General features: G+C 36.8%; 1 protein-coding gene across 4 annotated transcripts in view; it reads right to left on the reverse strand.

The window, feature by feature from the left end:
* The window catches only part of cacna1ia (calcium voltage-gated channel subunit alpha1 Ia), a gene marked incomplete at its 5' end in the record, with an annotated part of 120,339 nt that overhangs the window by 20,378 nt on the left and 81,697 nt on the right, over nt 1–18,264 (reverse strand). For all 4 annotated transcript variants that reach the window (XM_084399165.1, XM_084399164.1, XM_084399162.1 and 1 more), the window contains one exon: nt 14,946–15,299. In XM_084399165.1, coding sequence (XP_084255291.1) covers nt 14,946–15,299 — 354 coding nt within the window. The remainder of the gene's footprint in view (nt 1–14,945; nt 15,300–18,264) is intronic.

The following is an 18,264-nucleotide window of genomic DNA, read 5'->3' on the forward strand; positions in this document are numbered from 1 at the left end:
CTTTAAAATTTTATTTATTCTTGTGATGGCAAAGCTCAATTTTCAAAGTGCAAAAAAGAGTTTCTGTGATATTTTTTATTGTTTGACTCTTTATGATGTAAAACAAGCCAATTTGATGAGGATGTTTTTTGATTGGGTGATTGTTTCATCTTGATCATTAACCTTTTAACCAATTATGGCGCTTTTCCACTGCATGGTACGGTAAGGTACGGCTCGCTTCGGCTCGCTTTAAATGGTACCACCTCTGTTGAGGTTCCAAGCGTACCGTACCGATACTAAAATGTGACGTGAAAACACTGCAGATCACTGATTGGTCAGACAGAATCATCTCTACCAGCGTCATTGTATTTACGACACGAGACACTAAACCCGCTAGATTTAAATAGCCAGTAGACAACAGCCAACGCTATAGCACCTGTTTTTAAAGTATTTGCTTCAAAAAAAGAGTATAAACTTCAAAAAAAGAAATGGCTGAATCGTGGTCAGTGGACGAGGTGCAGACGTTCCTCTCGTTGGTTGCCGAGGAGTGGATGGGGAAACACGGAATGAAAAATTCACATTTAATATGATGATGTCATGGTAGTAGAGACGGCAACTATAACGATCAGTCCCACCCACTTTGAAGCGGTACTAACTGCAGTGGAAAAGCAACCGAGCTAAAGCGAGCCGAACCGTGCCGTACTGAGTCGAGTCGTACCACGCAGTGGAAAAGCGAAGCGAGCCGAACCGTACTAAGCCGAACCAAGCCGTACCATGCAGTGGAAAAGCGCCATTAGTGTGACGTCTTGAGTGGAGCTTGTCAGCTGTTGCACTTTTTATATTGTCTGCATCCACGTTGTGATCTAAAGTCACTCTAGATCCTACCTTACTAAAGCTCAATTTTCAGCATCCATCCATCCATCCATCCATCCATCCATCCATCCATCAGGGATAAAGCAACTCAGACCACACATAAACAAAAATAACAAGGTCTATTGGCAAAAAGCTCTGGACAAGCTCTGTTACCCATCTTTCATGGATACTGTCAAAATTAAATACTAGGGGTGTAACGATACACGCATGTCATGATTCAAAACAAATCACAATATGATACTATTGCGATATTTTGAGCCACAATAAAAAGTTTTTTATTTATTATTATTACATTATATTCAACATTCTATATAGTAGTTTAATGTAGCAATGTCACTGAAATCTCCATAAACTTTCATTTTTTTTTTCCTCACACAGTACTCTCGCTTTCAATGCAGGTATTCGTTGAATCTCTTACACAGACAGCTTACACGCAGAATTTACATTTTTGGGTGAATTATACCTTATAAATACAGTAAGCTGAGCTAACAAAACTAACCCTATACTGCGAATCATATCGTTTACATTTTTAAATTGCGATATCTCAATATAACAACGTATCATTAAACAAATACACATACTTGACAGCACCATATGTGACTCTTCTTTTCTTGGTCAATATTAATGTGTTTGTATTCTTTTGTTTGTGTACAGCACTTTTTGACAGTAGAAATGTGCTTTATAAGAAACTAAACTAAACTGACCTATACAGTGTGACCAGAAAAGTTCAAGTGCTTTGAGGATGAGAAGAGCTGTTCAGCAGAAATGCTGCAGTCAGTGTGTCAGTGCGCAAGGCACAATTCAGAAGAGGTGTCTAGAGTGGGAGGTGACTTCCCACTGCATTTAAAATATGTTCTGTTATAAATACACACTGAACTGAGCTTGAACTCAGGATGTAAACCTCTATTTCACAATCTGCTGCTCAGTTTTCGCAAGTTTTACCAGTGTAACAAATAACAGTATGTCTGAACTGCCAAACCAGTTGGAAGCAGCTTATCTTCAGATAAATACTGTAAGAACAGTGAAAAATGAGGAACAGTGTGAAATAAATTAAATCCGTGTATCATTCGGTCAGTCGTTTTTTTTTTTTTTTTATATTGAAAGAAGAAAAATGAGAAAACAGTTCCTTTTTCATTGTAAATTTTTTTCCAAAAGGTTCTCCAAGGTAGAAAAATGAATAAACCGCTTGAATATTCGATTTCTACACGTGGGCGGGAATGAAACGCTTTCCTCGTATTTGTCAGCCGAAGATCAAACTGTTGCGTCATCAGTTCTTCCTCAGTTCCGCACAGCAGAATAAGAGTCCTCCGGATTCTTATCTAGTTTATTGCAACTACATTTCATCTTTTTCTCATCAAACAACCAGACTAACGAATGGCTCAACACAATCCGTACCGGGGAAGAGCCTAGCCAGGGCTTTCTTCTGTGTATATATAAATTCACCTACGCTTTGCATCAGCTTGGTATGGCAGGGTAAATGACGGCTGTTAGCATGGTCGCCTTCGCCCAGTAAGTTTAAAAAAATAAAAAATTTAATGAAGATATAAATCAATATAATTACTTGTAAATTAAATATTTTAAACACTAATACAAAAAGGAAAGAATAATGCATTGACTAGCCTATATAATAGGCCTAACGTTCACGCATGAACTGTCATTCAGACTGACTATCTATGGAGCTTATAATATGACAAAATGATTTGAATTTGAATTGTGTAAATTTGAATTATTTGCAAGTGTAATCTAACAAAATTTAATTTTAGGTGGTAGTTTAAATAGTTCTGAATTTGATTTTTTTTTTTACGAATATTGAACATTTGAAATTTAACAAATTGAAATGTTTTTATGGCTGAATTTTATAGACATGTATTTTCAAACAGCTAGTTTTTTTTGTTCTGAATTCTTATACTGCAAATATTCAGTTTAAAAAAATACAGATTAAAGTTTTCAAGATGAAGAAATTCGGAACTTCAAATTCAGTTTTCTAAAATTCAATCTCAAAAATTCAAACTCAAAAATTCAGATCTTACAGAAAGTAGGTCACAGGTCATCCACAGGGAAGAGTAAAGGATCTCAGATAAGTCGAACAGAGCATTTTCACAGCAGAAAACATGCACGCGTGCTGTGTGTGTATATATCTATATATCTATATATATATATATATACACACGATACTTTTTATTTTAATTTTAATTATAAATATAAAATAAAGTACAATTGTCAGGGTTATGTTTTGTTTTGTCTTAGTTTTCATTGTGTTCAGTTGCTATTTTCATTTGACCCAGTTTTCTGTTTGTCTTATTGATTAATCTCATTCACCTGTCCCTCATTAATTATCTCGTTAGCTCCTTTGTTTGCTCTATGTATTTAAGCCCTCAGTTTCAGTCGGCCTCATTGTTTATGTTACAAGGTTGTGTTTCTCCATGTTATTTTCCTGTTTCTTGTGTTGGAAGATATAATTAAAGACTATTTGTTTATTCCTTCGTCGTGCGCTTCATATAGTGATGGGAAATCGAGGCTTTCTGAAGCATTTGAGCTTTGATCAAATTGTGCCGAAAAAAGGTTCATTACTCGAAGCTTTTAACACAGTGCGCTTTTCTGACATCTGGGGCATGTTCAAGTTCAAAACGGTGCGCAACGTTTTGCTACGGTTTCCGGGTTGAACGTCATGTTTCCTGGAAACGGCGTGCACCGGTGTGCAACGGGGTTTGAGATACGTTTTCTCTTGTTTGGTGGGTGTGTCAGAACTGCAGTCCAATCAGCAGCAACATGTATATAAAGCACGTGGTATTAAAGTGAACTCGCACAATGGGTTCAAGGAAAGTAATTTACAAATGTGTTCGATGCAGCTCGGTATACGCAACAACTGAGGATATTAGAAGACATGTTTGTCGAAAGTTTTATTGTAAAAAATATAGGATATCAACATAATGATGTAGTTGTTTATATTTTTAGCTTCATTGCAAGTGTATTGGTATAGAAATAAACAATGGTAATTAAGTGCTTTTCCTAAAAATGAGAAAGAAAATACAGGGTATTAAAACAGTATGACCTACAAATAAAGTCAGTATGTGAGGCTAAATAGGTGTGTTTTAGTCTGAATTAGGTAAGATGTGTGCTTCCATTTCAGTTTCAGCAATCCCTTCACTCGATTGGGATGTTCTCTTTTGTTCTGGGCGGCAAGTGCAGTAACTGTAACATCGGGCATATTTTGTATTATTAAACACAATATTTATACCGACTTCATCAGGCTCCGAAAATTCTTCACAAAGAACACAGAGAATGGCCTTCTCAGCTGCCATAGTTGCAACTCTTGCGTCATCAGAACAGTGTGTTCAACGCATCACCGTTTCTGTTTAAAAAACGTTGTGCAACGTTTTGTCAGGGCTGAACGCAGCCCTGGTGTCACACTTGTTTTCTCCACCATATCTAACAAATCACAGCAGAGCAGAAAAAGCATGTGACCAACACAAAGCTTCGGAAGTCCGTGACAGACAGGTGTGGGATCAATACAGTTATATCTAATCTTATCTAAATTAATTTGTGCCAATGAGACCACAACTCGTGTCATGTGTAGCCTGGTCAACGGATTCACATATTGATCAATAATATAAAATATTATAATAAAAATGTGATCATAATTATAGTAATTGTAATTGAGAAAAATACTTTGGGTGTTCGGTTTAAAAAATATATAATTATGTTATATGGAAGTGTAGTGTTAAATAATTTAAATAATGCCTCCTCCATAATCATTTCCCTTTTTATGCATCAGGTGGGGTCGTGAAGCGGCAATTTTTTTCAAACCAGCTGTCCCGACCGTCCGATACTGCATGACGTTCAAACGTCATCAATCGTCATCAATCACGTGGTATTTGTATTTGACGTGGTCATTTCGATACAAGCATCGGTACAGTGTGTGATACAATAGTGCTTTGAAAACTGTGTCAGAGCATCGGAGCCCCGGTATCAACCATCACTAGCTTCATATCTGCCACATACCGTGACAGAAACAAGTACAGTAAAATATTTATGGTTTTAGTCTAAGTAGGTGGGCAGTACTTTCTACTAAAAACAGATTCAATTTTTGTGAAAACCCCTGCTGTCAAACAAACTTAAGCAAAAATGAAGCTCATTAATACCACATCTGCATTCGTTGTGTTTCTAACCTTCTTCCGTTCTGCTCTCTTTCTCTCTGAGGAGATGAAATGCTTTGAGTCTGCTGACATGGCTTCTGCTTAAAGTCAAACTAGCTTTTCCAATTCCTGTTTTGCTGACTGTCATGCATACCTTTTTCCAGTCTCTGTGTCTCTCTTTGTCTCCCCCTCTCAATCTCTCAGCCCTGAGTCTGCAGGTAGTGATAAGGACTGAGCTCACTGCATGGAAAGCTGTAGTCAGTGTTGTTGTGTGTGCCTTTGTGTTTGCCACTATCTACCCGAGACCCTGTACAGGTATGTGACATCACTTCCTTCAGGCAGTGATCGGTCTCTTTGGATCTTGGAACCAGCGCAGGGGCTATAGTTTCAGCGCATGTGCCCACACTACGACAGCTGAAGGCTTGAGACATGCCTGTTTCTTTCTTGGCTCCATACACTGGTTGATCTAATTAGAAAACATGGAAGCATTTGCTTGAACAGCTATCTGGACTGATATGGCACTTTCCACAAATATGGTTCTCCCATATGGTGTCCAAAACTGTTTTTTAAAGCATCAAAGAAAAATACCTTAAAAGCTGTGAGAACTCAGTTGTTAAACCTGACAAGTAGCTAGTTTTAAACACAATAAAATGTTGCATTCCTTAAAAATTGTCTAGAAATTACAGAAGCCCTGAAAAATCGAAAATTACGAGATTAAAGTCGAAATATTTTGAGAATAAAGTCATAATATTTTGAGAATAGTTTTTTTTTTGTAAAGAAATGCGCTCGTGAAGTCGAACTGCCTCGGACATGGATCTAAACCTAATAGTAGCTTTTTAGTTTTATCTGGGCTTTCAACAAAAGGAACTCTACCAACATGGCATTATATTACCATTTGTTTTAGGACGTTACAAAATATACTGCGCCGGAATAGACTTTACAGGCGAAAACACTTTTCAGACTGGATGGAGTTATCCAGCTTTATATCTGAGAAAATCACGGGATCCGGCCAAATGATTCAATACAGAATGATGCACTTAAAATGTATCCAGAAAGTATTTACGGTGAAGAGGGAGACAGTACGGTTACTGTTAAGTGTTCTCGACCCAGATGGCATTGCCTATAGATGAGCACGAAGACACGTAGGCTATGAGTCAACGTGCCACATAAAGTTTGGACCAGGATTGTGGTACCTACTCTGGCGGAGTCTTCATGCTCGTCTATAGGCAACGCCATGGTAATGCCATGTTGGTAGATTAGCACATGTAGAATTTCCTTTTGTTGAAAGCCCAGATAAAAGTAAAAAAAAAATATTATTATTATTATTATTATTATATTTAGATCCATGTCAGAGGCAGTTCGACTTCACAAGCTATTCACAAGCAATGGGGATATTTTGGGGATATTTAATTTGATTTTATCAATCAGTAAATTCCACTAGAAACAAACCTTGTTGTATTATTTTAATTTAATACTGTGAAGCTGCTTTGATACAATCTGTATTGTGAAAAGCGCTATACAAATATACTTGACTTGACTTGACAAGCGCATTTCTTTACCAAAAAACAAAACAAAAAAACACTTCTACAGAAGACTGTATTCTTGTAATGTTTCGACTTTAATCTCGAAATATTGCAACTTTATTCTCGAAATATTTCATTTAATTAATTTCATTTCATTTTCTCAATTGTTGACTGCAATCATTAAGCTTAACCTTCAAACCTGTAACCAAAGTTATTGTAAAAAATTATCAGATTTTTAATTAATCAAAAATAAGTTTATCAGTACTATTAAACAAACATTTTGCTTAACTCTTTACTAGCTAGATGCTATAAGAAAAATAAATGTGTATGATATACATGCATGATATTGTTATGTGCGCGCCTTGTTTAGTTTGACTTTCATCGTCTCCATTTTGACATAGTTCCAGTTCGTTCATCTGTTGTTACTCCCTGTGTTTATAAGCCCTTGGTTTTCAGTTTAGTGCTCTCCGTTGTTTACGTTATTGTTTAAATCTGATTGGTTTTTCCTAAACCATTTCTTAAATTTTAAGTAGAGGCCGAATTGCATTCGTGGAAAATAGAAACACTGCTAACTGCTATCACTGCTAACACTGCAGTTACAGTGTTTTTTTTCTTTTTCTGAGTGTAAAGTTCAAATGTTCCATTATATATTGCCATACACCTGAATGCATGAGCATGTAAAAACATTTACAATTTAGGTGCATAAACAAGCCTTTAAAAAAAAGAAAAGAAAAGAAAAGCCAAAGCTTCACCATTGAATCCATGTGCTTAACATTGCAATGAATTCTACCCTTCAATTAGCATTCCATTCCTTTCTCTCTCTGTCCTCCTCCTCTCTTTTCCTCTTCTCTCGGCAGTTACATAATCTGCTGCAGAAGCTAAAAATGGACAGGTAAAGACAATTATAGCTCCACAATAGCTGCCTGACAGTGAGTCATCATGGTGTGTGTGTGTGTGTGTGTGTGTGTGTGTGTGTGTGTGTGTCTGTGCGAGTGCACCACAACATTTGTCAGTATTCTGTTTTTAGCAATCCAGTCATGCATGCACATGGGAGGAACTTTTCTTTCATGGTTGAGACTGATGGATTTGATTTAGCAGTTAATCATTTGATCCTTAACTTAACTACAAAAGGTGAGTAACTGTAGTTTAGTGTAGTTTACATATCTAAGAGACATATGCAGACTGACTAATTATGTATTTGCATCCTTTTGATTTTATTTAAATAATAATATTTTCAAAATCAATGTAAATCTGTTCACTGTGAAAACTATTAGATTTAATCGGTTAAAAAGTATGAATATGGTTTAAATATAGCTGTGGAACGAGCCAGATCCTATCAGCTACACAGTATAACTAATTAAAAGTAACAGGGATGTTTTTTTATTTTTATTAATTAATTTCCGTATTTTCTGACCCGAGTATAACTTTGGCCCACGTGCATCGCTTAAATCCGAGAGGAAAAAATGGTGTTAGGTGTGGGGTAAGTTAACGGTTTAAAGATTAAAATAGCGATGTTTCATTAAACGATTACTAAACAAACTGCGATTTCAAATATATTTATATCGTACATGGATAACTTCCAACAGAACTGAATGAGCTAGGGACACAATCTAATGGCTGTCTGCAAGACACCCTTAACATCTCAGACAGGGTCAAAAATTTGCAGTCGACAAGCGTCAAATTTGAGTAAAGTTTGAGTATATGAAATGATGTTACTCGTTATTTGGTGACGGTGTGATTATTAAATGCCAACGTATGTGCCAGTTGGTCGGGTGTTCTCGAGCACGTGAACCGTGGTTTTACCCCGTCGGTGTCTGTTGCTGTTGGTCTGCTCTTGTTCTGTGGTTTAACGTTTGAAGGCAAATAAAGACAGTTATAAACTACTGCAATCAGTATATGAGAGTACTATTCTAATAATTCTCTAAAAAATTAATGCTGGCTTTGTAATTTCATAAGCAAAACTATGCATTTTGTTTCTAACTAAAACCATTTTTTTCTTTTCAGATACATCAAGCATCCTTTCTTACATCTATATGGTGGGACAACCTCCTAGACCTTTTATGTATGCTACAAAGATTGTTTTATAATACATAGAAAAAGTTGCTAAAAAGTAAGATTATTGTCTGTGTATAGTGTATTAATATAATAGTGTATAATAATAGTGTATTAGTTCACCCAAAAATAAAAAAAGTGTTATTTACTCACCCTCATGTCGTCCCAAACCCGTAAGATTTAGGCCTATGTTTATCTTCGAAACACTACAGAGCCCCGCACGTGACATGCAAGAAAAAAAGTAAATTGTGTACACAATTTAATAATTCATTCCCTCGATTTGCTAAATCGTGCGCACGATAAAAAAATTTTCTTGCGTGTCATGTGCGGGGCTCCGTACAACACAAATAAAGAACTTTTTTATTAAATCTGAGATGTTTCTGTTTCTCCATTGACAGCTACGCAATCACCACTTTGACACTTCAAAAAGAGATAATAAAACTAATCCATAGGAGTCCAAATTTTCTGAAGAGACTCGATCCTTTTATATGATGGCTTTTTTTCACATGCAAACATTCATCAACTCACATCAGTTATAGTAAACGGAAGCTCAAGAATTTTCGCATTGATGTGCGAGAACCAGTGAGGTTTGTTCTAGTGTGTTAAGCAGGTTCAGTTGAGCTTCTGTTTATGTTCGCTGATAAGTGTTTATGTGAATAAAAGCCTAAATTTAGTCTGTTCATCAAATAAAGCGATCATGTCTCTTTCTACAATCTCTTTATGAATTTTTTGAAGCGTCAAAGTGGTGATTGCGTGGCTGTCAATGGAGAAACAAAGTTTTCAGATTTCATCAAAAAAGATCTTCATTTGTGTTCTGAAGATTAATTAATGACAGAATTTTCTTTTTTGGGTGAACTATCCCTTTAAAATTTAGCCTTACTTAAACTGTAAGTTAATAATTAAATGACATGTTTTTTGGGATCTACTTATGCTTGTTTGAGAATGAAGACAAACATCAGTGATTGTATCCTGAGGTGCCTAAGTGTCTACCTCAACGAAGACATCGAGACACAGAATATGTGTTAAGTGTGTGTCAGCCTATTCTCTTCATGTTATATATTTCTTATGGATACATTTACATTGATATTTATGTTAATTTTCTCATTGGCATCACAGTCTAGCTTATGCCCTTGTGTGTAGTGTGCAGCGAAAGATTAAACTATGCAGCAATCAGTGCAGATCATGATTGATCATACCAGACAAATGAGAAGCTTTTCAACTAGAAATGACCTGGATAAAATGATCCAGTTGGTAGTACAAAGTAAGGAAAATATGAAATCAGAATCATGAAACACTCACATCATTATGCTGATCTCAGATTTGGTGTAGATGGGGAAATTAATATGTTATTCATGGCAAAACAGGAACACAGTACAATTATCATTTCAATTACATGACTGAATCAATAGGAAAGAAACTGCCTGCTGCAAAATAAAACGGGAAAACTTGGAACACATTGGGACACAACTTATTTTCTTTGTTTATCCTCCTGGACTCTAAAAGTGGAGAGGCTGAATCTCTCATTTCACAGACAACAATGGGCATCTATGTCATTTGAGCGGAGGGCGCTGGTCCTGAAGAAGAACCTTCAGATGTTGGTAGTTCTGCGAAACCTGCCAAGTGTCACACTTGGATGTGTGATGCTTTTTGGATTAATTTATGCCCTTAACTTAAACTATCCAAAGGACCTCAAGTTCACATTTGAACCATTTCAGAAAATCCTGATGCAAAATGTCTTGACTTGTTGCACTTTTTCTACTCGTTTGAATTATTATTTTTATTTTTTTGATGTAGAACCTTTTATACACCTGTATTCCTAACATGTAAACATGGGTAAAAAGTGTGGTGGTGCAAAACCACTCAACCACTGAGTGTTATGGCATTTTCTGGTGACCACCACCCCATCGTTCCAAATTATTGCATGTCACACATGTGAAAATGTTAGCGTAGTAAACAATTTTGTCTACCACAAATTTTACAGTTTTTAAGCAGTTCTAGAGAAAAAGTACTGTATGCAGTCTGTTAAAATCCTTTGCATTTATTTGTGCAATGAGGTTGAGTGTTAGCCTGGCTCCGCCCTCCTACGTACTTCCGCTCAATTTCATTTTCCTTCAGTAACTCCGTCTGGGATTGTGGTGTATTCTTTGGTTTTCTCCGATCAATTTTTAACCGGTCCAATCAGCGAACAGAGGGAGTGGCTGAGAACGATGACGTTGAGATCGTGCGCTAGTTTGAGTTGACATACGTCATGACCAAACGTTAGCAATTGGTTATGGCAGATCCAGAGTGACTCTGGTCAGATCCAATAGTTTTAAACTTCAGCAGAGTACCCGCCTACAAGGAAGTTAACGCTTGTCAATGGAGAGAGGCCAGACTCTCTGTACAAATGAAATGTACGAGAGTTAGGGCTGTAGTACTCGAGTCCGGTCTTGGACTCGAGTCCGGACTCGAGACCGCTTTTCTATGGTCTCGGACTCGCTGGTATTCGGACTCGGACTTGTCTCGGTCTCGGCCACTGGTCTTGCCAAATATGGCTTTTGGTCTCGACCGAGTCCAGGTTTCTTTATTATGTTCCCAGTAATCACACATACGTCGCCGCGATATTAAAACAATATATTATTGGAGGGAAAGTGAAACACTGGCCACCTAATAACTATGGGCATTTCGGCTCTTTTTCGTGAGCCGGCTCGTTTCACTCAGCTCACTGAAAGAGCCGGCTCTTTTGACTCACAAACGGCTCTTTAAAAAATAAATGTTTAAATAAACTCGCTGAAAGTCCACCGCTAGTGCAACGTGAATATTCATATTTTTAATTGTCCATAACACCCCGAAAACTAGCCTGCTTGCCTTGCACATCTAATTAATGGGCAAAGTTTTCCGACTTTTTTTCTTACCTTTCTTTCTTTGCCTCCACGAGTGGTAGGCGCAATGACTGGCTGTTTTAAAATATAGCTAATATCGAAACAAAATAACCCAGCTCATAACTTGCAGGTTTGCTTATTGGCTAACTTTTTTCATTTGATTGCTTCAGCCGCCACCCGCCCGAATTTAATTAAAATATTATTTTTCGTCACGTCATCCGCCCGATCCTAGGTTTATCCGCATCTCGTGTGTGTGTGTGTCTGTGAGTTGTCTCGGTCCTCCCTCATGCAGTTTAATTGGTTGACATCGCGTGTATGATTGACAGGAACAGAATGTAAGGCTGATCAGACAGTCGAAACGAATGTGTAGTGCTCCTTTAGGCCTGTATAATTATAATTTTTTTGTTGTTCTTTGAATTAGTCAATTATTTTAAATAAAATTAAAATTATTCATTATTACATAATGATTTAATTTCTATAGGCTAGCCTATATTTTTCATTATATTTTTCCCTGTCCTGGACTCGGTCTTGACTCGGACTCGAACCTTTTTGGACTCGGTCTTGACTCGGACTCGAACCTCTTTGGACTCGGTCTTGACTTGGACTCGACTAGTCCTGGTCTTGGACTTGTCTTGGACTCGACAAAGGTGGTCTTGACTACAGCCCTAACGAGAGTCTGGTAGAACCAGGCTAGTTGATTGTGGCAACAACAAAAAAACTTTGAAAGTAGTGCATTTAACCTTAATGTGCATGTAAACATGAAGGTACTTTATTTTTTGTCGAGGTTGCACACAACACAGTGTATGTGAGCACGGGCTGTCTTGCTAGCTCCTCTTCTGGCCGTTCTTTTTTGTGTTGTATATTGTGATTGGGGAGGGGAAATGGTGATGAATAAGTAAATACAATTTATAAATATGATTTTAAAATACATTGGGTTTATTAATACAAATTACTTAAATGTGATGCATTTTAGGTTTATTACAAAATAATACATAAATCCGTTTCTTATTCATTTAAAATAAATTGGATTTATTGAAAATTTTACATAAATCTCATTCTTACTTGTTTCATTTATATAGGACTTACAAATATGTATCACATTAAGTTTATTAATATGTTTATGTTAAAAATACGTAATCCAAATGGATGGAAAATTTATATGCAATCAAATTACATACATCTTATTTATTAGGCCTAAATATTTATTTGAGTGTGACACAACGTGTTGCCATGGCGACAGGACCCAAGCTAGGGCGAGTCCTTAGGATCTATAATGAAAACGTCTCATTCTGTGGCTTCTCCTTCCCCCTCATTATGCCTCTTTTGCCCTTTTTAGCAGACCCAAATCATACTTCATAAGCAAAGGGCGCTAACATTTTTCCATGCATAAAGGCAAATGATTGTTATAAAACACTACAGACAGTACGCAAATTTGTACAGAACATCCAGAAATCATCTATCCATCCATCCATTAATCTATCCATGGCTACTTATTATGGTACTGTATATATCACATGATAGTAGAAATGTGTCAATCACTAGAGATTCAGCTACTGGGGAGATGAGTGGTTAAGCTGTGTCACCCGTTCAATCTAAAAAGTATCATTTTGGTCACTTGAGCATATATATAGTGTCCATCATATACATCAGACTATGCTTGAGATATGAAAATGAAAAAAAAAAAAAAGCATTTTTGCAAGTCAGAAGATTTTCTACATGGCAAGTGAAATTGTCAATGCAAATGTATCCAGGTCTTTTAAGCATACACTACCATTTAAAAGTTTGTTTTTAAAAGAGTCTTTTGCTCACCAAGGCTGCATTTATTTGATCAAAAATAAAGTAAATCATTAATATTGTGAAATTTTATTACAATTTAAATGAACCGTTTTCTATTTTAACATGTAATTTATTCCTGTCTGTGATGGTAAAGCTGAATTTACAGCATCATTACTCCAGTCTTCAGTCAAACATTTTTCTTCAGAAATCATTATTATATGCTGATTTGATGCTCAAGCAGGGTTTCTGCAGGTTTTATGAAGGTACATTTAAGACTTTAAGACCTTTTTAAGACCAAGACCAGTATTATCCATATGTTCTCTAAATGTAAACGTCTAGGGAGAAAACAATGAGTTGTATTAGCAACACTTCAGAGTTTGAAAATATAACATTCAACCGATATCCGTTACTTTTTAAGTCATTCTACAAAAAAAAAAAAAACACACTTGATTTACTCTGCTCCCAACCACTAGAATATGGAAATAACTTTTACTCCACGTTCTGATCACACTGCAAAAAAAGTGATGTTCTTCCTCAGTATTTTTGTCTTGTTTTCTAGTGCACATTTCTAAAGATTCCTAAATCAAGATGCCTTTACTGGAGATACGAAATGACAAAATATGAAGTTTTCTGTGAAACTGATCAAACTGAATTTATGATTAAAACAAGAACAAATATTTGCCAATGGACTCAGAAACTTAATTCAAAGGGAAGTTTTAATGACTAGTTGATGATATTTGTTCTTTTTTTTTTAAAGCACAAACTTTTGTTAAATTTTCAAGACTTTATTTTACATTTGCATCTCAAGTATTTGTATTTGTGGAAAACAGGACAAAAATACTGAGGAAGATATACATTTTTTGCAATGCATGCTATGACTTCATGAATTTAAGACTTTGAAGAACACTTATGGCCTTGTGTAAGGGTAAGGTAATGTTGAAAACATATTTGCATGATACTATTAAATTGATCAGAGGTAACAGAAAAGGCAATTATATTGTTACAAAATGTTTACTGTCACCCCTGATCAATTTAATAGTACCTGCTGAATAAAAACATTATTTTTTTTTTTTTTATCGTACCAACCCCAAACTTTTGAACAGTAAATATTTACGTAGTAATTATATACGTATTTAGTACTATTTTTTAAAAAAAAATTATTATTATTATTCAGCAAGGATGCATTCAATTTATCAGACGTGACCGCAAAGACTTTTACATTGTTATATAAAATGTAGACCCCTATCAATGTTTTGAATTTCCATTTTGGGATTTAATTTGCAGCATAATTCTAACCATTTTGTGATGCATGTCATAATAACCGTGATTTAAAATAACTCGCTACATACATTCATGCAAGAATTCATCCAACCAATCCATATATTCACCAATTCATTCTTCCATTAACAATCAGTCAATCTATCTCTTTATCAATCCAATCATCAATCACACCTCCAATACCCATCATTGTGACCATCCATTCAGTCAAACCTTTTCTTAATCAATACCTTCCTCCATCTGCAATCTATCCGTTTATGCATTCATCATTTAATTATCCATCCATTTATTATCACAGTGATCTATCTGTTCTTCCTTTCACCATCAATCCCTTGCTCCATGACCCAATCTATTCATTTATTCATCCATCCATCAAACCGAATCATAATATTCATGAATGCATTCCTCCATCAATAATCTATTTGTCAGTCCATCTATCCATTCCCTGCCAACGCTGTGTGTCCTACCTGGGCCGGTGAGTTGTGTTTCCTGCCGGTGTTGGGCTTGTGGGAGTGAGGTAGAGCAGTAGAGCTGGGACCAGCCCCCTGTTGCCCCTCACCGCTCTTATCGGCTCCAGCCACCCCTCCTAAGATGCAGCAGAGCGCTCCTTGGGCCAGCTCCATCTCGATCTCTGCATCCATCTCTGCCTCCTCCTGGGCTTCTTTGTTAGAGTCATCCAGGTGTTTCATCAGTACCGCCACAACCACATTGATGAGCACAAACTGGGCCGTGAGCACAAAGCTCACAAAGTACATAGGAGAGATGAACTGCAGGCTGGGATTACAGGTGTATTCACCCTGCGGGCATTCTCGAAGAGTGTCCTACAAGAGTGAAGAGAGAGTTACCATAAAGATATTTAAACTTAAAGGGATACTCCACTTTTTTCGGAAATATGCTCATTTTACATCTCCCCCAGAGTTAAACAGTTGAGTTTTACCGTTTTAGAATCCATTCAGCCGAACTCCGGGTCTGACGGTACCACTTTTAGCATAGCTTAGCACAGATCATTGATTCTGATGAGTCCAGTAGCATTTCTTTCAAAATGACCAAAGAGTTTCAATATTTTTCCTATTTAAAACTTGACTCTTCTGTAGTTAAACCGTGTACCAAGATCGACGGAAAATGAAAAGTTGCGATTTTCTAAACCTATATGGCTAGGAACTACTCTCATTCCGGCGTAATAATCAAGGAACTGTGCGGCTGTACCATGAGTGCAGCAGGCGTAATGATATGACGCAGCGCCTGAAAATAGGTCTAATAGGTTAGACAAACTTAGTCCCGGTCACGTTGGAAGAAGTTACCGAGCTGGGGACTATTTTTAGGCGCTGCGTCATATCACTACGCCTGCTGCACCCATGGTACGGCCGCACAGTTCCTTGATTATTACGCTGGAATGAGAGTAGTTCCTAGCCATATAGGTTTAGAAAATCGCAACTTTTCATTTTCCGTCGATCTTAGTACACGGTTTAACTACAGAAGAGTCAAGTTTTAAATAGGAAAAATATTGAAACTCTTTGGTCATTTTGAAAGAAATGCTACTGGACTCATCAGAATCAATGATCTGTGCTAAGCTATGCTAAAAGTGGTACCGTCAGACCCGGAGTTCGGCTGAATGGATTCTAAAACGGTAAAACTCAACTGTTTAACTCTGGGGGAGTTGTAAAATGAGCTTATTTCCGAAAAAAGTGGAGTATCCCTTTAACAGGTAGTTATGTTCATTTGACAAGACAAATCAGGTTCACTACATAGATTTTCAATACTTGATCCCACTTCTTTTAGAAATATTTTTGTTGGGAGTAAAATAGTTGCACTGTAATAAGATCATTTTCTTAATCTGCAATTTTGTCTTGTTCTCCAGTAAAAATATCTGAACATCCTTAAAATACAAAAAAATTTTTTTTTCATTTTATGCAGGAAAACAAGACTATGTTCTATGTTTTATGTTCTATCTGAAATGTCAATAACTTTGTTTCAATAGGGTTGTGCACTGAACACTTGACAAATTATATTAGATTACATCAATCAAACAATGAGCACTAAATATTTGCTTTTATTTCATTTAAATTGATCATGGCTTCTTTCTCCTACAGATTGCTGATAACCAGCACTTTGTGCTGCATGTAGCATGAGCTACAGGAACAAATCCCAGACTGCCAGTTTAATTTTTATTTATTCTGATGTAACAAACTCTCTCTACTTCTTTCCTTCAAAGCTGCAGTAACAGAGTCGCTCGCAGTAATTTTGCTTGGCCACTTATGCATGCGGTTTGTGTTCGGGGAGGCGATGGCTTCTCTGCAGGTATGTAGGAACTCAGGTTGTAATTTAAAGCTCTGATTATTGTGCTCTAGCTGCCAGGAAACCACTGCAAGCCTCCATCAACCGTAAAACTAATTGTGTGTGTGCCTAATGGAGGGAACTGTCACCCTCCATCAAAAACACACTCTGGTGTGTGTGGGGTGCTATGCATCGATATCGTGCCAATGTGTTCTCATTTATTCAGGTGTGCTTTACTACTGCACTGAATATGCTGAGCTGGTAGTTCCTCCATAATATACCTACCATATAAACGGCAGGTTAGAGGGAGAGCAGATGAAAGTAGGCAGGTTCTCTTTACACAGGAAGATAAGAATTCATTCCTCAAAGACAAGTGTATTAGAGACGAGAAAGACACAGAGAGCACGAGAGAGAAACAATGATGAAAGAGGCTATAATGAAATAATGTACAAACCAAAAGGAGATCAAGAAAAGTGCGGAACAGTGGTGAGAACAGATTGTGACGCTTAAGATGTATAAGCCACTACCTCAAATGACTTTTCATAACAACCTATGCTGGACTCTTTACTGCGGCGATGCATTAGAAACCAGGGCCGAAGCTAGTAAATTCTGGGCCCCCACTGCCCTCCACTCATATCATATACGGTATAAGACATAGCCATGGAGGCCCACATCTGGTGCCATGTTACCTAATAGGGATTTCTTACGCAATAACAATATAAATGTTGCTTTACATAAAAATTGCCTTTACCCATTTTATATACATTTTTATACAAAGTTGATCAAGCAATCATTCAAGACAAACTAATCAAATAAAAACAAAGACAATAAATTGGGTCCCTCTGCTATAATTAATAACCATCGGACTAAACCATTTTTATGGAGTGGAGAGAGAGGAGATATTTGGAAAACTTCTTTTATTAAAGTGAATGTTTTTGTTGTTTTCATTAAACTCTCGGGCGTACAAGCTGACATTGTAATATATACTATGGTGATATAGCAGGGGAATATATAGCATAACTACTGGTTTTAGTTGGCCCCCTGGGCAGCTGGGGCCCTTATGATTGTCACCACCTTTCACCCTACCAGCGACAGCCCGGTTAGGAACCATAAGCGTCTTGCTTGTGAATGTGTCTCTGAAGTGCAGGTCATATCATCCACAAGCAATCTGTCAGCTTCTTCTGTCGAGTGCTCTGCAATTAAATGGGTACTTTTAAGCACACTTTCAAGGGCACTTTGCCAGAGCTGATTTAGTTCCCATCATTTAATGAAATGACAGTGAACCTAACACAGAAGAAGCAAGTTCTCATTTCATTCAGTTTTGTTTTGTGTGTTATAATGAATTTAGATCCAGCATTGGAATTTGTTATTTTTAATATTTTGCTGAGTGCTCGTTCTCTTCAGTCCCAGAAAGTGACAACAACAATGTTCTCTTGTCAATTCTACTTGCAAGTTGTTTTTCCAGGATGCAATCATAAAACAAAATACAAATAAATGTATTCCTGTTGCTGG

This window comes from Rutilus rutilus (genome assembly GCF_951802725.1).
Source record: "Rutilus rutilus genome assembly, chromosome: 1".
Taxonomy (NCBI): domain Eukaryota; kingdom Metazoa; phylum Chordata; class Actinopteri; order Cypriniformes; family Leuciscidae; genus Rutilus; species Rutilus rutilus.